The sequence below is a fragment of the Netta rufina genome (assembly GCF_964035555.1).
Source record: "Netta rufina genome assembly, chromosome: Z".
Taxonomy (NCBI): domain Eukaryota; kingdom Metazoa; phylum Chordata; class Aves; order Anseriformes; family Anatidae; genus Netta; species Netta rufina.
Window position 1 is genome coordinate 57770985 of NC_140126.1, and position 25057 is coordinate 57796041.

Below are 25057 nucleotides of genomic sequence, written 5' to 3' on the forward strand. Positions count from 1 at the left end.
CCAGTAATGACCTAGCTGCCCCAGTGTATTGGGTTCGGTGGCAAGGTTTTGGGGGGGGGCTGCAGTGGCAGCCCCCATGAGAAAAATCCAGACGCCTCCCTGTGGCAGATGGACAATTGCATCTGGCCCCAAGGGGGCCCACCGCTGCCCAGAGCCAAGCCATGAGCAACACAGTCTGTGCCTCTGTGAGAGCACATCCACGAAAACAAACAAACAAACACAAACCTGCTGCTCAACAGCAGCTGGGAGGGCCAGGAGCCAGAAACCTCCCCGCAGGCACCACAGTCAGCGCAGAAGGACGGGGAGGAGGCGCTCCAGGCGCCGGAGCCAAAGCCCTCCTGCAGCCTGTGGAGAGGCCCCTGGTGGAGCAGGATGTCCCCCCCCCCACCGCTTCCTGATACTTGGGAAACTGACCAAACACCACAGCAAAGATACCAAAACTTCCAGACTGGTACTTAGATAATGCCTGCATCCTCTTTCCCTGCACACTCAACTTCAGACAGCTCTGTCAGACACTACATACCACACCTTTAACACCTTCAGTAACCCTTTTTAACACTTCTGTCTTCCTCCAGCCTGTACTTTCACCAAAGGCTCAGTCATTGGCCAACTCAATTCCATACCTTTCTCCCTCCAGGATGCAGAAACAACATACCAGTATACCGTATTTCATCCCATTTTCCTTCTTTCCTCCTTCTTACACTCAGGATATTCCTATTTGAAGTGGCCAGCCTAGCCACACAAAACATCAAAGCCTGTCCCTGCTAGGATTCAGGCAGCAGCACAGGCAGCCTTCCTGGCCTGCCATTCCTTCATCTCTCTTCCTCTCCTTTCTATCCTGGCCCTGATTCCCCCTGAAGATTTTCTTCCTCTTTCTCCAACCCTCTGCCTCACTATCCACTGCACTGTCACTACCATTACTGTTGCTCTCTGCTTTTCCTTCTCATCTCCCCTCCTGGCACACACCTTCAGGGCCTGCCTCAGGAGAGCCCCCCAGTGACTGTTCACAACATCCCCCCACCTTCTGGAGCATTTTCTGTGTATCTTGCCAGGCTTTAATCACAAAATGAACTTCCAAGTGCCCTTGGGATACCAGGTCCTTAGGACTCACCCCCGAGTACTTTCTCATTCTGACCCCAAGTCTCTCATATGATTTCTGTGTTGCACACTATTATTATTCCAGCCAGGATGGCAAGTGGGTATTTCTGCCCTGCCGGTATGACCCCTGGTCCTGAAGGATGAGCTCTTTCCCATTCTTGTATAGCAGCTCTCCTCCTGATCATTCCCATTTCTTTCCCTGAAAACAACATACTTATAGACATAATTCCTCCCCCCCCCCCCCCCCCCCCCCCCCGAGTATAAGTCAGGCCCTAGAAACTGGTCTAATTGTTCAGCTAGGCTGTTGGGGTCCTCAGTTAAAGACTTCATCTCCTTCTTAAAACTCCTAACCTCTCTGCTGGTAGGGAGGGGGGGAGTTCACCTAAGAGGATACACAGGTAGTGTTAGTACTGTTAGTGTCAGGGAAGGCGAAATTCTCAATATCTCTTTTACCTTGTTCTGATTCTTGCCAGAGCCTAGAGTACGCTCCTTCTCAAGGGACAGTGTTAATTGCAGTCCCTGTCTCCTTCCTGGAGTGACTGCTGCTGCCACGGGTGCAATATTAGGATTACAGGGAGCATAACTCAGCTCCTTCTCCAAAAAAGGAATCTTATTGTTTACATATAAAGTTAAAGCCTGAATTTTCACCAGACCCGTATTTTGGCCAAAATACTGCTGTTTCCTTTGGTTCCAATTGGTTCTTTTGTCCAGACCGATACACAATATTTAGCCTTTTTTTTTTTTTTTTTCTTTTATCGTCTCCTCTAATTTTGAGATTATTTTTCCAGTTTCTTACCATTCTTCGGGAAGACCTGTTGGTAGGCACTGCCCCAGGGACATCTCCCTGTCCCCTGGAAGTCATATGTCCCATTTTTCCTAGCCCTTGTCAGTGTGCTGCTACAGAGATTTCCCTCCCGCGGGGTACCACACACTCACGTTCTGATCCTGGAAGATGGGGGTGTACTGCCAAGCACTTCCCTGTGCAAGGGCTCACCGTACACCAAATTTCCAGAGACTCTTCCTTTCTCTCCCTTATCTCACGCTTTATCCGTCTCTGGCCGTGCCCCTCGCGGAGCCACAGAACCGGACTCCACGGATCAGGACTCCACAGAAATACATCTCACTCACACATCACACAGAGTCTCAGCTGACCCCCAAGGCAATACTTAATATTTCTTACCTTGGTCTGTGCTCAGAGTTACCGGATCAATTCTTAAACCCGGAGTGCCTACCTTCTTCCCTTCCCCACTACTCCTGCCTCTGTAACCAGTCTCGGGCCCTGGGCCCTCTGTCAGCTCTCCGCAGAACCACCACCATCGATGCACAGGACCGCTGAAATCAGCGGGGCATGCCTTCCTGCTGCTGCGGCGGTGGGGCTCCCCGGCAGGTGACTGGATCCGGGACGAGCCCCCAGATTGTGAGAAACACACCGTAGCCAATAACTTATGCTCAGGTGAGGGTCTCAGTGAAATAGTAATTTATTCACTGTTGCAATGGCAGGTGCCCCACAAGCAGGAGCGCCTCTACTAGCTCCAAAACAGTTTATATACCCTTTGATGACAGGACCCTCCCCTGTTTCCCCACTGAGTGGGTAATCCAGGTTCACAGTCTATCTGATGCTTCACAGACTACACATGTCCTGCAGTTGCCAGCCTGTTAAATTTCAAATCTTTTGACGTTTTTACTGTTTGAAGTGGTGTAATGTTTCTTCACTTATCTGACTTGGCTTGACACCGTGATATTCACCTAATTATTCTGAGGAGTCTGGTTGTCTGCATTTTACCAGGTCGCCTGCGAAGTTTTCTTATCACTGCAAGCATATCGCAGTACCAGATTCCTTACTGTTAAGCGATGTAACTCTGCAAAAACAACATTTCTATTCACACATAGGAAGCATCCTGCTGCTCTACTTACTAGTGGGCTGCAGGGCGGGCACCTGGCCTGTCCTCTGCCCCATCTTCTGCCCCTTCACTCTGAACTTGCAGTTTGTGCAGCTCTTGCAGACTTGTTTTCTCCTCTCCTCCTCTGCCTATCCAGCATTTTCCCTCTTACTCAAACCCGTTTCCCCAAGGTGCTGCCATCTCAGCTGCAGGGCCTGGCCGTGCTCTGCAGTGAGGCTGCTGGAGCTGCCTGGAACCGGCTGTGTCGGCACGGGGCAGCCCCGTGACACTTCGAAGTGCCTGTTGTTGGACTTCACTTACTCTAGAAAAGTTAGCTTTTCGATTTGTAAGTAGTATTCTTCATTGTTTTTGCTTTTATTGCCAGGGCTGACATGTAGTACCCAAGTGGAATTAAGAACTTCTGTGTATTGTATCTTCAGATTAATGTTAGCTGCAGTGTAAGAAAGCATCTACTAGTTATGATGTAAAATAGGCTTAAAAAAATAAAAACAACAACTTTCAGCTACCACAGCTTTATATGTATGGAATGTTTTCAGCAGTAATAGAGCCTTCAAGAAGGGAGCAGCGTGGCTGTTATTTACAGCACAAAAATTGCCAAAGAGGAAAATATTCTTGTTGAATTGAATAAGGCTATTCATGTAAGAGTATCTGGTCAAGGACCTTTTTCAATGCACAGGATAATGAGCAAAGGAGGAATCCATAAATAAAGCACACTGGGACACAAACCAGACAGGCAAGTGATAAGAGGGGCAGCAATGAGAACCAAATCTGATCAGTCTCACTAACTGATGAGGCCATGAGAAAGTGACTGTTTATTCCAGTGGTCTGAGTGGGAACCTGTCAGTCAGGAAAGAAGGGGAAAGGGGGGAGACCAATAACAAAAATATACAGAGACGCAGGCTCTCTTTCTAGGAAGAGAAAAATGGAGACGGTGACAAGAAACAAACCCCTTGGTTGCAGTGGCTGACGGGCTGTTGAGAAACTACAGGCCCTGCTTCCAGGGAGATCAGGCTGGACCTCACGGCTGATGGAGCCGTACGGACCCACGGGTGGACCTGCAAAGCACGGGTGGGCAGGAGGGGTGTGAAACAGGGCCGTCAGTATGACTGCCTGGCAGAGCCCTGCACCTGATGGGCACAGTCTGTCCTGTCTTCTTGTGTTGTGCTCAGTCTTTCCTCCACCGTCTGCACGCTGTGGCACAGGTGGGTGTGCTGCAAGCCCCAGCCCCTGGTGAGGTGCGGAGAGGGAGCAGGGTCCTGGCATCGGCATCGGGAGGGCCCATCGCTGTCTGGCCCTGCCGAGCGCCCCGCAGGGCAAGGGGCAGAGGGGCCGTGTCAGGCTGTGGGAGGACGATGTGCAATGTCTGTGTCCTGCAGGTCTCGGGATGTTGTCTGTGGGCCTGCACCAGGGCCTGCTGGCTCTACCAGCCCCAGGGCTGGAGGGGATGGTGCAGTGCCCCTCAGGGACAGGGTCCTGTCCCTCAGGGACTGTGTCCTGTTGCAGGTGCACTGTCTGGGGCTGCCTGTGTGGCTGGCCACCTCATGGGCTCTGGGACAGGTGCTTGGCCTCACTACCTGCTGAGCCTGAAAACAGGAAAGGGCCGAGGGCTCTGGGCTGGGCAGGAGTGCATCCTTGGCCACAGCTGGTGGAGGAGGAGGCTGCTCATGGCATTCCTTAACGACTTACGCTTGTAAATTTTAAGTAAAGATGTCTGAAGTGTTGTCACTTCTGGCAAAGATATTACAGGCCTTTTTTTTTTTTTTTTTTAACCTCAGGAGTTGAGTTTAAAACAGCACTGTCAAATAGTTTAAGTTCAGTCGGGTGAGTGACCATAAATCTCCAAAAGGAAAATTATTTTATTCTTGATCTTAGAATTGATAAATAAAGTTTAACTGTGTAAACAAAATGAGCCATCACAGAGTATTGCTACTCATCTGCTCATCTCTGGAACTGTGTGTGCCAGTATCTGGGCTGAAACATAAAGCAGGCTTGAAAAATAAACCAACTGTCCACTTTCTGTTCCAGATTGAGAAAACTAATGGGACCATACTGAGTTTTAAAACTTGTGTGAATTAATAGTTCACTGTGTTTTTCAGTGAAAATAGACATCTGTGTTTAACTTGTATCCAGAAGAAATGTATAGACTTGTTATCAAGAGTTCGCAGATGTTCTTCACTGGACATTTAAAAATGTTTTCATTCTTGTAGCTGTTCACATAGGCTTTCCTTCCCCTCCCTGTTTTCACAGTACTTAATTTACTTAGTTCCTTGTAATTGATTTTTGTAGAAGAACATCACGATCCATTTTCTTTCTTGATGTTCAAAGTTTTATTTTCTTAAGAAAAAACTTTTGCTATCCAGACCTCCAGGAAGATCTGTTGTGCTGTGTTAATGGATCAGGAATTCCACTGCTGCAATGCATTTTTGTTTTCAGATTTGTTTAAATCAATAGACTTGGCTAATCATGCTTTTATTTTTTTTTTTTTTTAATTTCTTGGCAGTCGATTTATTTTGCACATTCCAAGCGAAGAGAGAGACAATGCAATCAGAGTATGCTTTCAGATTGAACTTGCCCATTGGTTTTACTTGGATTTCTACATGCAAAACACACCAGGATTACCTCAGTGTGGGATAAGAGATTTTGCGAAAGCTGATATCCTTTTTATTACTGTGATTGTTTTCTGTCTCAGTGGTCGAAGTATAAACTGAATATTGTTAACAAAACTTTATACCTGCAGCAGGAAAATGACAGTTCATGTGTTAATGATTAAAAAGTACTATTGCTGGATTTATGATTTTTATCTCTTCATTGCTTTCATAATTTTGTGGCATCCATAGAAGAGATGTTTCTCATTTGGCTTAAGACTGTGGAAAACAGGTAATTTCTCTGAGGATTTTTCCTTTTGGCTGCAGTTTGACAGAGCAGGTGGGCTTCAAAGATGAGGTGCTGGAGCTCTTCGTGTTGTTTTCTCTCCTTTATTTAATCTCTTTCCAAGGAAATGCTGATGTAAATATTAAGCTGAAGATGGTATGTGTTCCCTGATGGGTAGCTGTATGTATTTGTGTCACAAAAAGATGCTGCTAGAAACTGTTCTGTTGGCAGGAGAAAGGACATATGACTACTAAATTCATATGGTTAACTTCCGCTTTTTTTTATTGCTCAAAAGGCCTGATAAAACTTAGACAATGTAGTCCTCATGGGGGAAAAGCTCATAAAGTAAATTTCATGCCAACATCCAGTAATTGTTTTATTGGTAAGCTTTTCTCATTGATGTGGGACTAGGTGCTGCTTCTAATTTTCATGGTATCTCTGCTTTCACTAACCAAAATATTCCTTGTTAGTTTGATAATGAAATTCTACTTTAACAGTGAACTGTAGAAATGTGATTTTTTTCTTTTTTTTTTTTCTTTTTGATGTTATGTGGTTATTTTTTAAAGTAGATTTTTTAGATTATAACAGTTTTCAGATCAGCATAATTTCTCTGGCAGTCGTAGGCTGTGCAGGAAAAATACAGTAAGACAGATAATATTCATTCATTATATCTTTTGCTCTCTGGCTTACATTTGCTAAAAAATGTTAGTTCAGCTGCAGTGTCTTGTGTACACTACTAATGAATGTTTGAATGTTTCTTATTGGCAGTATAGTTTTGTATATAATATAGTAACTTTCTTCTTTGTTTTAAAGCTTTTGTAGATTCCCTTTGAAATTTTAGAGTTATAAAAGTTCTGTTCTTATTTTCTCTGTGTGGTGAGTTTTGATAAAGTGTATTAAATTTAGATTTCTGTAACATGATGCCATTAAAAATAGTTTTTAAATAGGAAATGCTTAAGAATGGTTTCTGCACAGTAGGCTAACAAATGATTGTGCAAAAATTTCTCCACTTAAACCAAGAGAGAGAGTATTTTTGTCTCCCATTAGCTTCAAAATGTAAAAATTTTTAGGACTAACACATTTAAAACAGCAGTTATGTGGATATCTTTTCTTCAAAATTAGAAGACACTTTCAAACAAGCACCGTCTTTTTTTCATCTTTTAATTGGCTTGCATTAGAATTGCCAAATTACTCAATTAATGCTTTTTTAACTTTTGATTTTGGTAACGGATTTTCCATGACACTTCCAACTTACAAGATGTTGCATGTGAAAGTACTAGGAGGATAGTGCGGGGTTATTGTAAATACTGGAACGGCTATCTTTTGTTTAACTGCCAGTGATTGGTTACCCAAGTTTAGCTTCCTTGACTGCTGCTGTACTCTTCAATCACTGCCCTTTTTTACTGCCTCAAGGTGAAGACGTACAAAAGGTTTTAGACGAGTGGAAGGAATATAAAATGGGAGTGCCAACCTATGGTGCAATTATTCTTGATGAGACACTTGAAAATGTAAGTATGAATATGTAAATATGTAAATATAATGTAAATATGAATATAGTTTCGAAGAGCTGGGGGGAGGATGGCATGTGCTGGCAAAAGTAATCTTTGTACTTTACATTTTGTAATTTTGTAGTTTACGTTTGTTTTCTGGTTAAAAAAAAAAAAGTGCACACTTCAGATTCACAAAAAAACGACAGATATTTGACACTGAGTGTGTACAAAAATAGAATATGGGAATAAGATATGGAAGACAGTCTCTTCTGCTTGCTTTCCTATTCAGTTTTGCTTCTTTATTCGGAGTTACATGATTTCATTAAAAAAATAAAAATCTGCAGTTTTTGCTAGAACACAGAAAACCTAATGGGTTCCTCCTCCAGGCTGAAGTCACTGTTCTGGGGGGTCGGAAGCAGAGGACAGCAAAGGGAAGAGAATTAATAGAAATCAATTAGAACAGTCAGTATTGACAGATGTCTTTACTGTATTTTGCAGGTTCTTTTGGTTCAGGGCTATTTAGCAAAGTCTGGCTGGGGATTTCCAAAAGGGAAAGTAAATAAAGAAGAGGCTCCTCATGACTGTGCTGCTAGAGAGGTAAGTTAAAAATCAGCTTAAGGGAACCAAACTTTTTTTTTTTTTTTTTTTTTTAAAGTTACGTAAATGAAGCTTTGCTGAGAGCAGGATACATATGGTAGACGAAAAGACATGTTACTTAGGTATGTCTTCTATTGAAATCAGGTAATTGTTGCAGTCTTCTGCTGTAGCTTTTAGTGCTTTTCTGAGTGATCACCAAGGGTGTGATTAACTAGTTTAAAATCGGTGTTGATGTTTTTCATTGTCTTGTACTAACATACTACGTTAAATGAATGCTGTTTTTGAAGTTCAGTTCTGAACTATTAATTGACTTCTAAATATTACTTTTGGTGCTTGGAAAATCTGAGGTACTCCATGGCTTTTTGAATATTAAGCTGAGAGGCCACTGCACATACAAGGTGATAGAAGGATGGGAATTTAGCTTGTATGAGAGCTGGGCTGTGTAAAGAGACTGAAGAGATGAGATGGAGGTTGTAGAAGATTATGGAAAAATTGTGAAGAGCTTTTATTCAGTGATAAAGGAACAAGCAACAATATTGATATATGGCAATTAAGTGCTAAAGAAAACAATCTGTGAGGTTTATTGCCGCAGCAGATAGTAGAGCTTCATGTTGAAAATAGTTTGTGTTTGTACCAGTATTGTTCTTTCACAATGTTCCTCTAACATAATGCATCTCGAACTTAAGAGAAGGAAAACAAAAGTGAGGGAAAACAGCAAGATGCTTTAATTTTCTTCATGGTTGGACTGAATTTGTATCTGAGGAGTTGTGGACTTTTCTTAAATATGCCTCTTGAAGAAGCATGAATGTAAAATTCAGCATTTCTGATTTGTTGAGGGTAGTTTCCATACCCCTAAGATATTTAGGATTGATTTGGAAAAACAAAATAAAGTGTTAGATCTTAACACTACACTTTTATGCAACAGGCATGTATGAGAATTCCTTTCACGTTAGCACTCCTTATTTTTGTGTAGAGTGTTACTTATATAGTATTGGATAGCTTGCCAAGTGAAATACTTGAGCAGTGTATGCAGTGGGCTATCATAGCACAGCTCAAGGGATGAGCAGAGACTTAATAAGGTTAAACTAATTATTAAATGCATGTCTTATGCTCCCCCAACACACCATAAATAGATTCTTTGATTAAAATTTTGTTAGGCAGTTGCTTCTGTGGTGTTTTTATTTCTCCTTTTTTGTTGTTGTTGTTGTTTTATATTTTTATTTTTCAGTCTAAAGGGTTACAACTGAAGGGCAAGGAGAAAATAAAAATATATGGACCACAAACAGTGGGTATAGCATTTAAAGTGGGCACAGTTAGACTGGGAAAATAGTTTGATGTTTCTAATTTGGAGAATATATTATAATATGCTAGTGAACAACACTGTTGTTTTGATCTGTTTCCATGAAGGTAAATTGTCATTGTGGATGAACTTGCACATTTTTCAAAGCTAACATGTTGCCAAACATTGTAATGTCCGTAAAATGTGTGTGTAAACATTTTTTTTTTTTTTTTTTTTTTTTTTTCTGGAGTCAGCACAGGTCTAAAACTTTGAACTGCACCTACATGTGGTCTAATTGAAGAGGTCTGCTCTGGGCAGTGCCTAGACGGTTCAGTTGTACTGCAGAAGGAATAACCATACTATACGGTTAACCATTTAGGCAAAACAAGTTTCTACAATGAATTCATTTAAATCATCTGGAAGAATCAGGAAGAATAAGGACATTATGCTTGTTATTTTTTGAACTCTGCTGTTCCTAATGCAGTTACACATTAAGATTTGCTTGGTTTGCTTTTGACCTTTACATAAGGGTTTTTAGTACTAATTTGAAGACTGGGTGTCAGTTATTTACTTTGTATTAAGATCTTGAGTATTTTTTAATATTTGTGCTTAATTTCCTCTACATTTTGAAAAATTGAACTTGAAACCATTTTGCTGATATGGATATATGCACTTGACCACAAGACATTTTAAGTATTACCTGCTGTAGCTACTTCATGTGGTTATTCAGTTTTATTTTTTTGTTTTACATATTCACAGACAGGACCACATGCTGTGTAGTTTCTAGTCAACACATCACTGTTTCAGGAAACAGCTAAGTTAATGTAAAAGAGCAATGCATGGCTCTGGAGCTTTAAACTTCACAATTTAATAGAAGAGGCTTCACTGAAGATGCTGTCCTACTGTTTAGTTCTAAATCTGGTCTGTAAAAATTTGACTGAGGAGTCCTACCTCTGGATTACTGGCAGTGGGGCTTAACAGCCTTTTCTGTTTCATGTACCTGTGGCTCTCTTCTTCAGTTGCCCGCTGTCATGAGTAGGTCAGAAAACTATTTGTGTCTTGCCTTAGGATGATAGGTCCTAAAAGGATAAATTTAAATATATGCATTGATATCATTTATGTTTTTCAGGTGTTTGAAGAAACGGGGTTTGACATAAAAGATTACATCAGTAAAGAAGAATACATTGAGCTGCGAATTAATGATCAGTTAGCACGGCTCTACATCATTCCAGGAGTTCCCAAGAATACAAAATTCAACCCCAAAACCAGGAGGGAAATTCGGGTATGTTAACTTGTTTAGTTTTGTGGATACCTTATTGTGGAGGTTGGCTTTTAAAGCTAATAGTCTGTGAAATAATGAAACCAACAAACATGATGAATTCTTGAAATACTAATTACAAATAGTGTTTTGTCACTGTAGAGTCTTGTCATGTTGTTGCAACTCTAATGGAAAGACTGATTCTTAACAATCTCTGGCATCTCCATTCGTCACGAAAACAACATTAGTACATGCAGTCAAACTGGAATTCCCTCCATCTTCTTTCTTAGGTAGTCTATGTGCTAATTATTTCATGGTATTCCTACTTTATTATTTTTATTATTATTATTCTATAACAAAACCTGAAACTTGTACAGCAAACTTCATTCCCTTATTTCTGATAATTTTTGAGCTAGTATTGGTAGTCTGGTTTTGATTTTAAATATAAGCAGCAAGAATACTAGTGGCTTGGAAAATTATTTGAAGCCACTACCATTATTTACTGCATCTGGTGTGTAGTGAGTTTTTTGTTTGCTTGTTTACTGAAATTCATATTCAGAATTTAGTTGCTGGATGATATATTTCATGTTTTAGTTATGTCTTGGAATGTGTATGGGGTGTACCATCCATTACTCTGTAGCTGCTGTCAGAAGAACAACCCCATCATTAGTTAACAATTTGTAGAAAAAAACTTGCAGTATCATAATAAGCCTTTCATTGTAATTTTTTAATTAAGCATAGTAAGTTTGAAATGTGTTTGTAATGTATTTTCTGCAGCAACAACAGTGGTTTATTTTGATTTTATTTTTCATTTTTCTAGAATATTGAGTGGTTTTCCATTGACAAATTGCCATGCCACAGGAATGACATGACCCCCAAGTCCAAGCTAGGTCTGGCACCTAACAAATTTTTTATGGCCATTCCTTTCATCAGGTATGTTCAAGATGCAGCAAATGCTAGGCCAGTGCCTTTCAGAAAACTTTTAATTCTTTAGATTTGTTTTAGCAAATAGATCATATTGAACTTCTGCTTGCTTACCAGGCCACTGAGGGAATGGATTTCCCGAAGGAATGGAGATTCCTCAGAGAGTGACAATGGTGTTTCATCTACAGTGAGCACACCCGCTAAGCCCAACTCGGAAAAAGCTAGGTAAGAACCAGGTCAGTTTAACATCTCTATATCCTTTCTGCAAAATGTTGGTCATATGAAGCCAATCGTCCTTTCTCTGAATATTTCTATCCTAGTAATAGAGTTGGCTAATTATAAATAAATAATTACAGGTGTATCTTACAGGCCTGTGAACAGGATGAAAACTTAATAATTAGCGTCATGATGTGCTTTTTGGAAAATTCTTCAGTGTGATAGAACTGACAGAATTCCTTGAGTCCAGTGTATGGGAATACCCTCCCTTTTTGGTTCATCTAAGCTAGAAGTAGTAGAGCAAATTTTAAAACCTGGACTCACAAAAAGAAGGCTTTACTCCTGTAATTCAGATCAGGTTAGCACCAACGCTCATTAAAAATGATGACGTGAGACTAGCTTGCTGTCTGTGCAGAACATAAGCTTCCTACCAGCAGTCAAAACAATGCAGTATGAATGCAGTGATCTTTGTTACAGCTTGTACTCTAGGTTACTTAAACTTGTCTTCCAGATTATTCTCAAAATGCAGAAAATTCTTCATTTCAGTTCTGCTACCAATAGCTCTTAAGTTGTTTTTTAACCTCTGTTTTCATGTACTAGATCCAAACCTCGCAGTAGTCAGCAGGTGCTCACAGATGGCACAGGAGAGCAGTGCATGAAGCCAAAACAAACACAAAAGCCATGCAATCATCCTGAAACGTCTGAAGTGTTAAAAACAAAGGTAGGTTGTTTCTTAGGCAAACGTATGTGTCTGGACTATTTAAGACCAATGTCTTTGTTCCTAAGTGTTCCTCCCTGGAATTGAAATACTGAATTTTAACACTATAGTATGCAAATTAGAACATTAAAATAAAATTCTAGGGGGTTTCTCAGATTGTTTGCTTGCTACTGACAGTAGAGGTGGTGGGTGTCAGGTGGTAGTTGCGTTATGTCAGTTTTAGCTGATAAATAGCGATTGTCAACAAACAATTTTTGATGCTGCCATTTAAACTCTTCCTTCTACTACCTTTTGGACATAATAGCAGAGTCAGAACTTGAGGAGCAATGGCAGAAAGCAGAATCAAGACACTGCCACACAGAAGAAGAGAACAAATGGAGTCCACAGTCAACCAGCAAAGCAAAACCACACCTTGGTAAGAAAAAACTAGTGGCTATCTCATTAACAAGTTCCAGTAGTGCTTAAGAAATTTACAGGCAGAAGTCCTGCTGAGAGAAACTGCTTATTGCTTGAAAATATATTTTAACAAAATACTTAGTAAGTGTCTGTAGGAGTATGACATTTCTTACCTTAGAGCATACAGATCTATAGACGATGCATCCTTCCTTTAAAGTTTGCATTTTGGAACCAAGGCTTATTGGTGAAAATAGCAGCCATGTCGGCAGACAGTTCTCTGCAGCTTTCCAGGTTCCAGCCTACCACAGGATGCCATAATAAGTCAATGTAGGACATGTCTGACATGTTTACGTTTTGTAAACAGTTTTGTCGTACAACAGTTTGATACAAAGTGTTAATGCTTATATGTTAATGTTTATTATCTCTCTCCTCAACAGCAAAAAACAATGAGATACAGACTTGCCTTGATCTCATATAATTTTTAATCAAATACTGGAATTACACTTTGTCAGTTGCAGCATGACATTCTTGGTTTATTACCTTTCCCTTGCACCAACTAAATATCCTTGTCCCCAAAGTTTTGCTGGATGGGAGAAGGTTCACTGAGAAACCTGTTTTACAACATCATTTTGATTTTTCCCCCCACTATTCTTTATGGCTCTCTCAGTCTGTGTTGTTGGTTTTTGTGCAGCATTCAGCTGCATGCACTGTTCTCCATGCAGATCAGCTTGCTTTAATTTTTCTAGATTACTGGCTTTAAGATAGATTCTTCTCATTCTGGGTTGCAGTTTCTACCTTCTTTCTGTTTTTCTTGTAAAAGTGCTGAAAATGTAACTACTTTCGTCCTGTTGATTTTTCATTCTTTTCATAGCAAGAAACAGTTAACTGCTTTTAGGTCTACAAGTAGAAGAAAGAAAAGCCAAGGAATTGACTGGCCAGAAATTTGGCTGTGTAGAAAAATGTGTAATAATGGAAATCTGTAGGATCTTGATGGAAACAAATGGAACTGTTAATACTCTACTGTGCAGGTTCTTTACAGACTTTGCTAAACACTTATGTGGTGTTTCATTTGCATTTTCATGATTGCCAGTCCTTTGAAGTTTAAAGACTTCACGTCCCAGTGATAACATTTTAATGCTGTTTGGAGGCCTGGGACTCTTAATTTGCATAGTGCAAAGGACAGTACTTTTCTCTGTATTTGTGTTCGTAGAGCAGCATACCTAAGGCTAATTCTTTTCCCTGGAGAATTCTAATTTTGCATCCCTAATACATGCTAATCTAAGTGGCGGTGGCTGCCTGCTTGCAAATATACACCCCTTGTGTTTTGAGAAAAGCAGATTGAAGAACAGGCTTATGCATATGCAACTTCAAGTCCATACCATCATGCTGCAAGACCTTTGGGGCTTACAGTATTTAGAAAACAGTCATTTTTTTTTTTTACTTAAAAGCTTGCATTTTAAGAATGATCGGTCAGTTGCTACAAGATTGCAATGCTTCTGAAAGACTTGTGGACTTGATGCATACTAAAGTAATGAATTCATCCTGAATTACAAGTAAAACGATTCACACAGGAGGTGTATCAAATCAAATATATCACACCTCTTAGCTGACACTTAAGCTATACTCCCAAGAAAGGGATTTTTTTTTTTAATTAAGAGTAATACGTGTTTTTTCTCTTAACCAGAAATGTGAAAAAAAGCTTCATCCAAGAAGACTTCAAGATAACTTTGAAACAGGCGAGTATACTCTGAATTTCCATCCAAAGTCATAGAATCATAGAGCCATTTTAGTGTGGAAAAGACACGTAAAGATCCTTAAGATCATTACATCCAACCATGACCAGACACTGACAAGTCTACCACTAAACCATTACCTTAAGCACCACATCCATGCCTCTTAAATACCTCCAGAGATCACAGAATCAGAGAATTGTAGGGGTTGGAAGGGTCCTCAAGAGATCATTGGGTCCACCCCCCTGCCAAACAAGGTTGTGTAGAGCAGGTTTCCAGGTAGGTGTACAGACGGACCTTGAATATCTCCAGAGGAGACTCCACAACCTCCCTGGGCAGCCTGTCGCGGTGCAGATTTATGCACTGAAGTTGTGTATTAAAAGCTGAAAGCACTGACTAATGATGGTTGCGGTTCCTTCCTTGTATGTCAATCCAAGTGCTGTAAAGCCGTATTTTTCTAAGGAAGTCTGAGTTCCTCTTTATTTGGTTAACTTAATGTGATGCAATCATGTCGGTTTTACAGTTCTTCTAATTGTGAAAATTCCCAGATTACACTGTGTTGCTGGGTGAAGAGTACCTAAAGACTAGTTTAGGAAAGTAGCATCTCAGTTGACAGTATGCTGTTAATTAAATGTTGGTTGAAGGCTTTCTGTCCTGCTAACAATAAGCTGCAGTCAATACAGGGCTACTTCGGAGTGCTTACACAGTGCTTTACTTCTGCTCAGAAAATAGGGCCACATTTCTTTCCTTTACATCATGATATACATTGCAAAGCAGTAACCTGTGGGTAAAACTGGCTCTTGAAAGTGCCCCCAAGTTGCTGTGACTTTAAGATTTGTTCTAGCCACTAGATGACTTGTAAGTATGGCTGTTTGATACACCTTTTTCTGTTTGTGACCATGGAAACAGACTTTTTCGTAAATACTAATTAAATGCGCATTACAGGTACAGCCTTGTATTGTCATTGATTCTTTCACTGATAACTAGACATCTAAAATTTGTTCCATGTTTTTTTTTTTTTTTTTTTCCTCTGTAAACAGATGCAGCACATGAGATGTGTTCTTCCAGTGAAGACCCGGTGGCAGAAAACGTAGAGGGGAACTCTGTGGCATGCAATGGCAATTACAAATTTGCTTTCTCATCAAGAGCTTTCTTGAGTTTCAAGTTTGACCATGATGCCATAATGAAATGTTTTGACCCCTGAGTTTATTATGAACAAAGATCAGACTTGCCTATAGCAATTGCGGGGGGTTCTTATCCAGCCTTACTCTTTCTCAGGAGTTTTTTTTTTTGTTGTTGTTGCTGTTTTTTCTTTATTTTATTATTTGTTTTTAAATGCAATGCAGGGACTGACTGGTGGTTTGGAAGGGTTTGTTCTCTTTGTAGTACGGGAGTGGCATAGTCAAGTGTTGCACTTTAAATGCAGTATAGCCTTTGTCCACAAAAGTACCTTTCCAGTGTTCAGTTAACTTGTTCCTAGCTGTGCATTAGAGGGCATTCTTTTTTCCTCATTTTTTTTAACTTGCTGTGTGTTTTTTAGATTGTCATTGACATTGACTTTTTTGTACTGTTGGAGTATACCAGCTTGCTAAACTTTTAACTGCTCTGATATAAATTATTGGACTTGTTAGTCATTATTTTATAGTACATTGCAATATTATGACAGTGGCAATGAAGCTGATTCTCAGAGGACTCCTCTCTCTGTCCCAGTAATTTTGAAACCATAAGTTGCACATTTCAAACCTAGCCTCAGTCTGTCATCCTTTCTTTTTCCTGGTGGCTTGCCCACAATATCTTCCCTCGCACTGAAAGTCAATTTCTGTTGGCTGGCAATCAGTAGTACTTGAGTCAAATTTATAGCATGACTTCTTCTGTACCTACTCTGCCTCTGTTTCCTGTAAGGATACACAAACTGGGCAGAGCTTAGCCTTTCAAAGTGTCTAGCTTCAACTCATGCACTGTCCCCAGCTGGGTAAAAAGAAGTTGAGAAAGTGTTGTGTTATCCCAGTTGTAGCTGCTTTCAAAAAGAAAAGCTCAAACTTCGTTTGTGGGAAGTTACTCATGTAGAATTTATGCTGAATGTAAATAAGCCTCTGTAGATCTTGCCAGGAGGAAAGCAGGTGCATGGATAATAGAATCATTGTGTGACACTAAAAGGCTTAATCAGGCTTGCAATAACTATTCTAAGGATGTCCAGTATTGTATTCTGTGCTGTTGTCCTCGGTTCTCTTGTGTAGTGTATGCTCTGTATATAGTCGTATTGAATTGCACTTGCAGTTAGCATTTAAATGATGTAGCCTCAGTCTTTTGGAGCTACAACGCTTTCTTAGTAAAAATATCAAAGATCTGAAGAAAAATAAAATCGTAACAGTGGAGGTGATGAACTATTAACTGTTACATCACCATCATGATTCCAGTTAGGGTGTTTCGAACACAAGCTTTGCAGTTGAGAGAAATGCACTGAACTCACTTGTTACAGCAGCTTGTGGTGCCAAGCATAGTGTCCCAGACTTAAGAATTGATTCTTCTCTAAAATAAAGGTGAGCAATTGGTAACTTCCTAGTTGAATGAACTAGGCCTTCCTCTCTCGTTCAGAGTGTATGCTCATGCACTGAGTCTTTATGCAACTCATGTGGCATCCAAAAACACAATCCTGGTCTTCCTTCAACTTCCCTACTTCATCTATTACCTAGTGGTTTTCCTCAGAAATAGCTTTAGAACTATCTTCTGCTTTGTTTACCTGCCTGACACCAGGTGATTTGGGACTCTAATGCTGTAATGCTTTTGGCAGAAGGAACCCTGGACTTCTGTATGAGTTAACAGGAGAAACAGACCACAGCATTTCCTCCTTTTGGAGGACGAGAGTCCTGAGGGCCTTGTCTTTCAAGACCAAATCATGAAATAACTCAATCTAGCTTTGTCTCACCTTGTTTAAAAAAAAAAAAAATAAAAAAAATCCAAAGGATGTAGAAAGCAGTAAATGGGTAAATAGCAGTAGTTGAGAAGGTGGGATAATGCTGGAGGATGTTATGTTACTCAGCTTCAGGTGAAAAATAACCTTTAGTTACTTTTCTAGTGCAAATAGTTGATTTCCCAGCAAAAGTGCCTTTACTCACAGTGAGGCAGAAGTTTGTATTCATATCATGAGGCTGCTACTGCCTGTGGAGTTAGCAAGACTCTCCTAAGGCATGATTCAATATCAGGCTGCGGGAATCTTTAATAAGTAGGTTGACTTAAAATATATATATATATATATATATAAAAAAAAGAAAAAAAAAATCAGTTATTTCATTTAGTGCTCTGTGAAATAAGGGGAATGCTGATGAAACAGTGAACTTCTGTTGTCACAGACAGAGGGAAGTCTTTAAAATGAAGCAAGCATGTCCTGCGAGCAGGAGATGCTGACTGCCCTCTGTGTTCACTGGGTCGTTTTTGTCGTAGTGACAGCTCGGTGCAGTGTAAGAGAAGCTGGTTGCTTTGTGAAGCAGCCCAAAGTGGGGCTCATTCATGTCATGATCTTAGTATATCTAGCCTTAATGTGAGTTGCGGATAAATGTGATAAATATGCAATAACTTTTACTTCCTTGTATAAGGGTACTGTTCCTTGTAGCAGCATTGCTTTTCTGCTTCCTCAGTAAGGTTGCTAAAACAACAGGAGTGCGGCAGCATGTGACCTACCCTTTGGTTTCCATCATGCCCCGCACTGTGAACACTTTGGATTGTTTACTATTACTAGTTCATGTTCTTATTTCGCCATCATTTTATAATTAAGTATATTTTCAAGTTTAGAAGTATACAGTTTACATTAGTTTCTGTAAAACAGTGAAGAAATTACAAGTGAGGTATAGATTTCAGTGAGTTTTTATTTCCTGGGAACTAGACACAGAAAAATGAGTAACTGTTTGCATGTCAGACTCAAGCTCATGTCAAGATACTTGAAAATTAAACATTACTCCATTTATGCTTAGGGCTAAAGCAATTCAGAATGCTTGCCTAGAAGGGGTTATTCAGAGTATGATTGGTCACTCAGTGTTCTTGAAATTAAAGAAGACATGGAATTAACCAAACTTTTAACTAAAACAAAACAAAACAAAACAAACAAACACCTTTGGGTACCGGGAATGAATCTGGTACTAGTTTGCAGTTTCTAGAACGACATAAATTCCATGTTCATTGTGAAATTTCAGCCATCTCTCCTTTGCAGAGTGGTTTGAACTTTGACTGAAGAGTGATTTGCCTAATTGAATTAATTATGTCCTGTGCTGAAATACTAACTTCAACTCCTTGATGCACATGCATGCTTTTTAAAGTATCTGTGTCTTGTGTAGTTTGAAGTCAGGAAATAGCAGTGTTGAGAAGAGGGTAAATAGCTTTATTTACTGCACAATCAAAGTATTTCCTTTTTATACAATGTAAATTTCTTAGACCAAACTTGCAAAATTGCTTGTAATAGAGTTCTGGGCCTAGTCATTGTTTCAGGCTTCTGTGCTGTGCTCCAACCTTCCTGATTTGATTTAGTGAATTGAGAACAATGCTTACAGTTTCTTCCTTCACCTACTTGCAGCTGTAATTTATGGAACAGTTGCTTTTGAAAACAAGGCAGGGTTCGGGTTTGGCTGTTCCTAGCAGACTTGCTCTCAGATTGGAAATTATTTTTTCCAACCCTTACTCGCTGTAGTAGGTTTGCTTTTAACGATTTGCAGTGTATAGCAGCACTCGTGTCATTCTGGTGTAAAGAGCAAGAGCCTACATTAAGAACCCAAGCTCCAGTAAATACCCTGTGGTACAAAATGGTCTTGCTGCTCCACGGGTGGCTGGCTTTCCAGTTGTTGGGTCAGTGAGCCATTTAATTCTCAGCTACCTGTTTGCTGTTTGTTTTTCACAAATTCTGAGCAACAGAACTTTTTTTTTTTTTTTTTTCCCAGAGGTAAAGTCAGGTGCCTTCATCTTTTAAATAAGGAAGTTAAACTGTAAACTTGTTCGGAAGTTCAAGACTATTGAGAGCTGGTAGAACAGCCTCTCTTGTTGATTTAGAAGCAGTTTATTTACAGGAATTTGAGCTTGCACTGTTACTGTTAAAGGGTCTGGTGCTTATACATGACTTCATACTAATTTCAGATTGCTTTTGTTATTACAATATGTCAGCTTTTGAAGCAACCAAAATTATTTAAGATGTGGTAAATTTCTACTAAATGAAGGTGCTTTAACAGTAAATGAGGCTTGGCGATGTCACTACTCTTGCATAGTAGGTTTCTGTCCTTATGCATTTATAGCAATAGTCTAGGTCAGGAATGAAAGAAGTAGGCTAAATGCTCGTACTTGCACTGTTCTCCATACTGTACATAAGCACTGATAGATACAGTAGTACTCGTGCTGTGTGTGCATTTCACTGTTTCAAGTAGGTTGTGAACTTATAAGCAAGACAACTTTTGTAGCAATTACGTTGGCCATATTCAAAATCATGCAAGATAAAATGTCTTGGATTAGTCAGAGTACATGAAAAATGAATGCTTGGGTTGTAACGTGTCTTTTCATTGAAAGTGTTAGGTTAAACTAGACCAACTGTACAGGTTCCACCTTGCAGGAACACCTGTCTTCAAACAGCTCTCAGCTGTGGACTGCTGGGAAGGAAGTGTAAGAGCCTTCAATTCATCCCTCAGTACTCGGGGGGTGGGAAGCGTGTCTTTCTGTAATCGTCAGGAATTTTCAGGGTACAGAATGCTTAAAATTGAAAAGGTCCGCCCTGAAATGTATGGAAAATACTGATGAGTATTTTATCATTCTTAAGCATTTACATTGTTTAGCAGAAGAACTAGCTTTTGATTTGTTCGGTGCCCTGAAGAAAGTGATTACACCCCATGGGGTGTAAATCATTGTAAAACAAGGCATCGATAGCTTTTTAAGAATATAGCTCCTAGAGACTCAATTCTCTATTACACACCTCTCACTGAGAAAAATTTACTTTGCAAGGTTTTTTAAGCATGTTTGAGTAAAATTTTTAAACTAAGGAGATGAACCATTTATTCTTACTGTTGGGTACGTATTTTTGTTATGCAGGAAAGGTTTGTAACATTGCATGAGTAGGCGCCCTCAGCAAATAACTTCTCAAGCCTATACTTAAAACAGGATCCTTAAGTAACTTTACCATGTCTGCATGGCATTGCAGTATGTGGAAGCAGTACTTCAACTGTGAGGAGCAGTCTAGCTGGGTTTGCAAGGCACTTTAACATGAGAAACAAACAAAACAAAACAGACCCCACAGAGCTAGGCGGGGTTTTGTTGGTTAGTTTTGGCGTAATGCTGAATCCTTGTACGTGTTCTAGGACCTAGGCTGACTCAGGAACCGCTGCCCAAAGAAAACTTTTCTGTGCAGCATTGCATGCCTTGCAGAAAAACAGGGAGCCAGTGTTTTATTAATATGGCTCATGCATGATGGGTTATGTCTTCCTCCTGTTTCTTCTAAGCGCAAAGACTTACTCTGTTTTCCTCACTGGTATGTAAGTGGCATATCAGTGCCAAGTGTAAAGTACTTACAGCTAGTTGTGAGTTGAACCTATGTAAAGATTTTATCCAATTTCCATTATGTTGTCTTGAAGAGGGCTTGTATTGGTCAGCTCTTCAATTTTAGCAAATAAAATCAGTAACTACCTGTAACAAATGTTGTATCGATGATTGTGATTTAATTGTTATTCAATGATTTGGAAACTGAAGCACACCAGTAAAAAGGCTATGACTAAATTGACAGTTTCTTCTATAATGTAATTTTTCTCTAAAATTAAATGATTTTGTGTATAAACTTAAGTTTGAACATGAGTGTTACTGATTAGTGTGAATTGTGAAATCTGTCCTGTTTATTCCTTCACTGTAGAATGTTTAAACTAATATTGCCTTAAACAAATTAGCAGCACTGACCTTTCTATGTGCCAGTTAAAAGCATTATCATTTCCAGAACTATTTCTAAAGGTGGATGAGGGGCACATCAAACACAGGGGGTAGCAAACATGTTTGTTTAAGTGTTAGATGTACTGAAGAAAGGAAGTACACGAATTTCAATCACTGCTTTTAAAGTATTTATGAAGTAGCGTATTTTTTTGGTTCACATAATTTAATTTGTCATTAGAAGGTTTCATTTGTGCCCTTCTATTTCTGTAAAGTGTTCCTTGACATAGGCAGCTCCTGGCAAGTACGCTAAGATCAGATCTCCAGTGAGCTCTTTCAAACTTTTCACGTCCCCGTTGCGGGAACACTGCTGGCCGTGCCTTACATCTCCCTCGGTTGCCTTCCCTCAGGGAAGGTGACTGCGGTACCTCCTCCCGGAGCCCCTGAGCAGCAAGGGACACAGTACGGTAAAGCAACCCCCAAGGAAAAGAAACAGCATTAGAAATTTATTCAGAATATAAGAACATTTGTAAAATAAGTATTATAAATGTCTCTGTATAAATAAATGCAGTTTTTACAATTCTATATCAAATAAACACAAAATAGCTATTTTACAGCGGCTAGGAGACTAAAAAGCAGCAACACATTTAAAGCTAATTGAAGAGGGTGAGAAGGATCTAAAATTACAATGTATGGTACAGTATTAAATGAGAAAGTCCTAATAGAAACAGAAGAACAATACTGACAATGCAAACTTACTCACATGTGCTTCGCAATAGCTAACAGTACATTCAAGCTGGTGAAGATTTATATGTTCAATCAGAAGAAAAGTACTGAACACACTGAAATACAAAATTTCATGCACTCTGGCAATTTAGAAAGTAAAAAAAAGACACCCTAAGATGAATTAATTGAGTGAACAACTTCGGTGGGTCTTGCCAAGAGAATCTATTTCCCTTGCTATGCACGATTATTCTGCAACAGTTAAGTGAGTGAAGTTGCTGTGATTTGCACCAGTGGTGTACAGGCCACACACATCTGGCTCTAGGCTGGTGTACTTGTGTTTCCAACAGGTGCCAGGCAGTGACAGGAATGTGTGTTTTGGTATTTAGTCCCAGGACTGGTGACATTTCGACCAGTACACTGGAACTACAGCCACTGGTGATGTGAATCAGTTCCCACCACACCAGTAGAGCTTTGCCACTTCCCTATTGGCCTTTTCCAGCATGCCAACAAATAAAGGGGGGGTGGGGCGAGTAGCTCTTTGCTCAGAGTAACTTGTTTGGGCAAGTAACAGCTGCTGCTGGGGCTGAATGGCACTGGCCTTTTTTTCTGGGAGTCCTATGGGAAGAAAGGGAAAGTGACTTACGTGTGGTTATCATTTGTAAATTATTCTAGAACACTTTTGGAGCACGGTGGGTGTGGGACGTACATGGAGAATGCAGTGAACCAGCATTCAGTTGCGCAGAACCTGCAAATCATGAGGCCTTAGAAAGACACTGAGGGGCACTGCAACTTCCCATGCGTCTAACCGAGGGGCAGTTATGCTTTCCTAGTGCACACCCTTTCTATAAAGAGAGGTTTCAGTCCAAATGCTTTAAGTTTTATCGTGTTCTGTGCACTTAACAGCTTCTTCAGGTACCACGGAATAGAAAAAATGGAGCCTGGGGAAAGGCGGTGTAAGAGCAGTTTCTAGCTGTCGTAAGCGACAGGCATTTCACAGTGACAGTGTGAGACAACGTCACATTAGACGGGTGCTTTAGATACAAGAGGACAGAAGTGTAAGTGCACTTCTGCCACGGGAACAGGTCCACTGCTCTTCAGAACGCTTCTTCAGAAACAAGCGTGGTCAGCTGCTGAAACATGGCAAAAACTCACGTTCCTGTTGGTGAGAAACTCGTTGACCAAGAAGAGAAACACCACGGACGTTTAGCAAAACCAGAGTGACAATAAGAAATCAAAGTATTTATTCCCTCAACAGTAGGGTCTCAAAAATTTCCATTTGCATTATAAATTAAGTACAATTCACTTGACAAAAAAGACTGACCAAAATCAACCCCAAGGCATCACCACCAACTTAATTTTGAAATCAGCATTGTTTTAATGTGCTATTGCAATCAATCACGTATGATGCTGGCTTTGTAGCTGATGTGTCAGACTCTAGAAAAGTATGAAACAGTTAGTACCCTAAGGAAAGAAGAGAACGGCAGCAACAGTAGAACAGCATAGAAGTTTCCTTCCACATGCTTTCGGAATTTTCTGGTCTTACATGTCAGTAAGTGAAATAAGACGTCAGCAATGAAATCCAGAAGTCGTGAACACAAACTGCTTCAGGGCCAGTTGTAACCAACCGCTGACAACAATGCCGCATTCTTAACACAAATTCTCACAACTGTTTGGCTGCCTGGCCTTAACCTCTACTAGACAAAACCAGTTCAAGTCCTCTAAAAATATTTTGTTTGTACTAGAAATTGTAGGACTAAATGAGAGACGTTATCATAATTCTAAATACACTATAATAAAACTTGAGATGCAACTCAGCAGGTAAAGCAAAAACGATAGACAGCTCCTCAAGTTGGGTTCACTGGAGAGAACACAGCTTGAAAAATGCGAACTAGAGGAGTAACAGCAACAGGCTAACAGGGTTAACGGACTCCAGTTCGGCTAAACTAGAACCAGACTTAAACATGGAAATCGTTTTACGCACTCAGTCAAGAAGAACTAACCTCTGTCTGAAACAGGTTCTAGGGCAGTCTCCATCTGCTCCCTAGAGAAACCAACCTGATCCCCATGCTGCACTTGACATTCGTTGCCATAATAGGCCAGTACTTTTCCATTCACTCACTTTGATAACACATTAACATGATGTGACTTAAACAAAACAACAGTAAAACTAACAAAAGTTAACCTTACAAAGCTGCATGAAGACATCATTCACATTCTGCTTGTGGCTGTATATCCATACACCTACACATTTATAGTTTCGTGCATATTTATTCAGTACTAAACAGGTACATTCCTAGTAAGTACCTTTTTTGGTCACAAGTGTAAAAAGATGACGTTCTACTTCGTGATTGTAGAAGGATGTACTAAAGGCTCTGTAAGTAACAGAGATGGCCCAGCCTCTTAAAGAAAATGGTGGCTATAATGCACTGACATGATAACTCAATTTTCACAAAATAACCACAAGCACCATGCAAGATAAATACCAGGAGATGGCCTGTGATTTCTTAACCACCCTTGGCACAGACAGTCTACCTGGCATGGTAAAACAGAGCCTCTAGACCTCTCGCAGACGACTCCTAGGAAATGTACCATCCTTTGAAGAGATGCAATTAGTTGATTAGTTGTGTTTTGTTTTCCCTCCCCAGATCAACAGCAGTTTTCCTACCTGATCTGCACTGGGAGCAACAGTACTGCAGCCGTGGTGCCCAGAGCAAACCGGCCTGCTGGCTCCGTGCTCTGCAGCTGCCTGCCCGGCTCCTTGCCCACAGCAGCGAGTTTGGAGGATGCAAAACGCAGCTGTGTGCGGAGGGACTTGGGAGTCAGCAAAACTCAAACTATCTCCGACCTGCCCAAACTAAAATCTATTAACATGAAGCATTTTGTTACGTGACACTGTCATCCGTAGGACATAAAATGGAGAAGAACATGTATAAGTATAGACATAATGACAATGTACATAATCATAGCACGATAA

General features: G+C 40.2%; 1 protein-coding gene across 2 annotated transcripts in view; it reads left to right on the forward strand.

The window, feature by feature from the left end:
• Positions 1 to 21212, forward strand: part of DCP2 (decapping mRNA 2) — a 37230-nt gene extending 16018 nt beyond the window's left edge. The window contains exons 2-11 of one of the 2 annotated variants that reach the window (XM_084305272.1): positions 5500 to 5651; positions 7251 to 7378; positions 7859 to 7957; positions 10366 to 10518; positions 11315 to 11427; positions 11536 to 11643; positions 12235 to 12355; positions 12657 to 12767; positions 14433 to 14484; positions 15519 to 21212. In XM_084305272.1, coding sequence (XP_084161398.1) covers positions 5500 to 5651; positions 7251 to 7378; positions 7859 to 7957; positions 10366 to 10518; positions 11315 to 11427; positions 11536 to 11643; positions 12235 to 12355; positions 12657 to 12767; positions 14433 to 14484; positions 15519 to 15682 — 1201 coding nt within the window. In that variant the 3' untranslated portion in view covers positions 15683 to 21212. The remainder of the gene's footprint in view (positions 1 to 5499; positions 5652 to 7250; positions 7379 to 7858; positions 7958 to 10365; positions 10519 to 11314; positions 11428 to 11535; positions 11644 to 12234; positions 12356 to 12656; positions 12768 to 14432; positions 14485 to 15518) is intronic. The other variant, XM_084305273.1, reaches the window with a different exon arrangement.
• The last annotated feature ends 3845 nt before the right edge of the window (positions 21213 to 25057 follow it).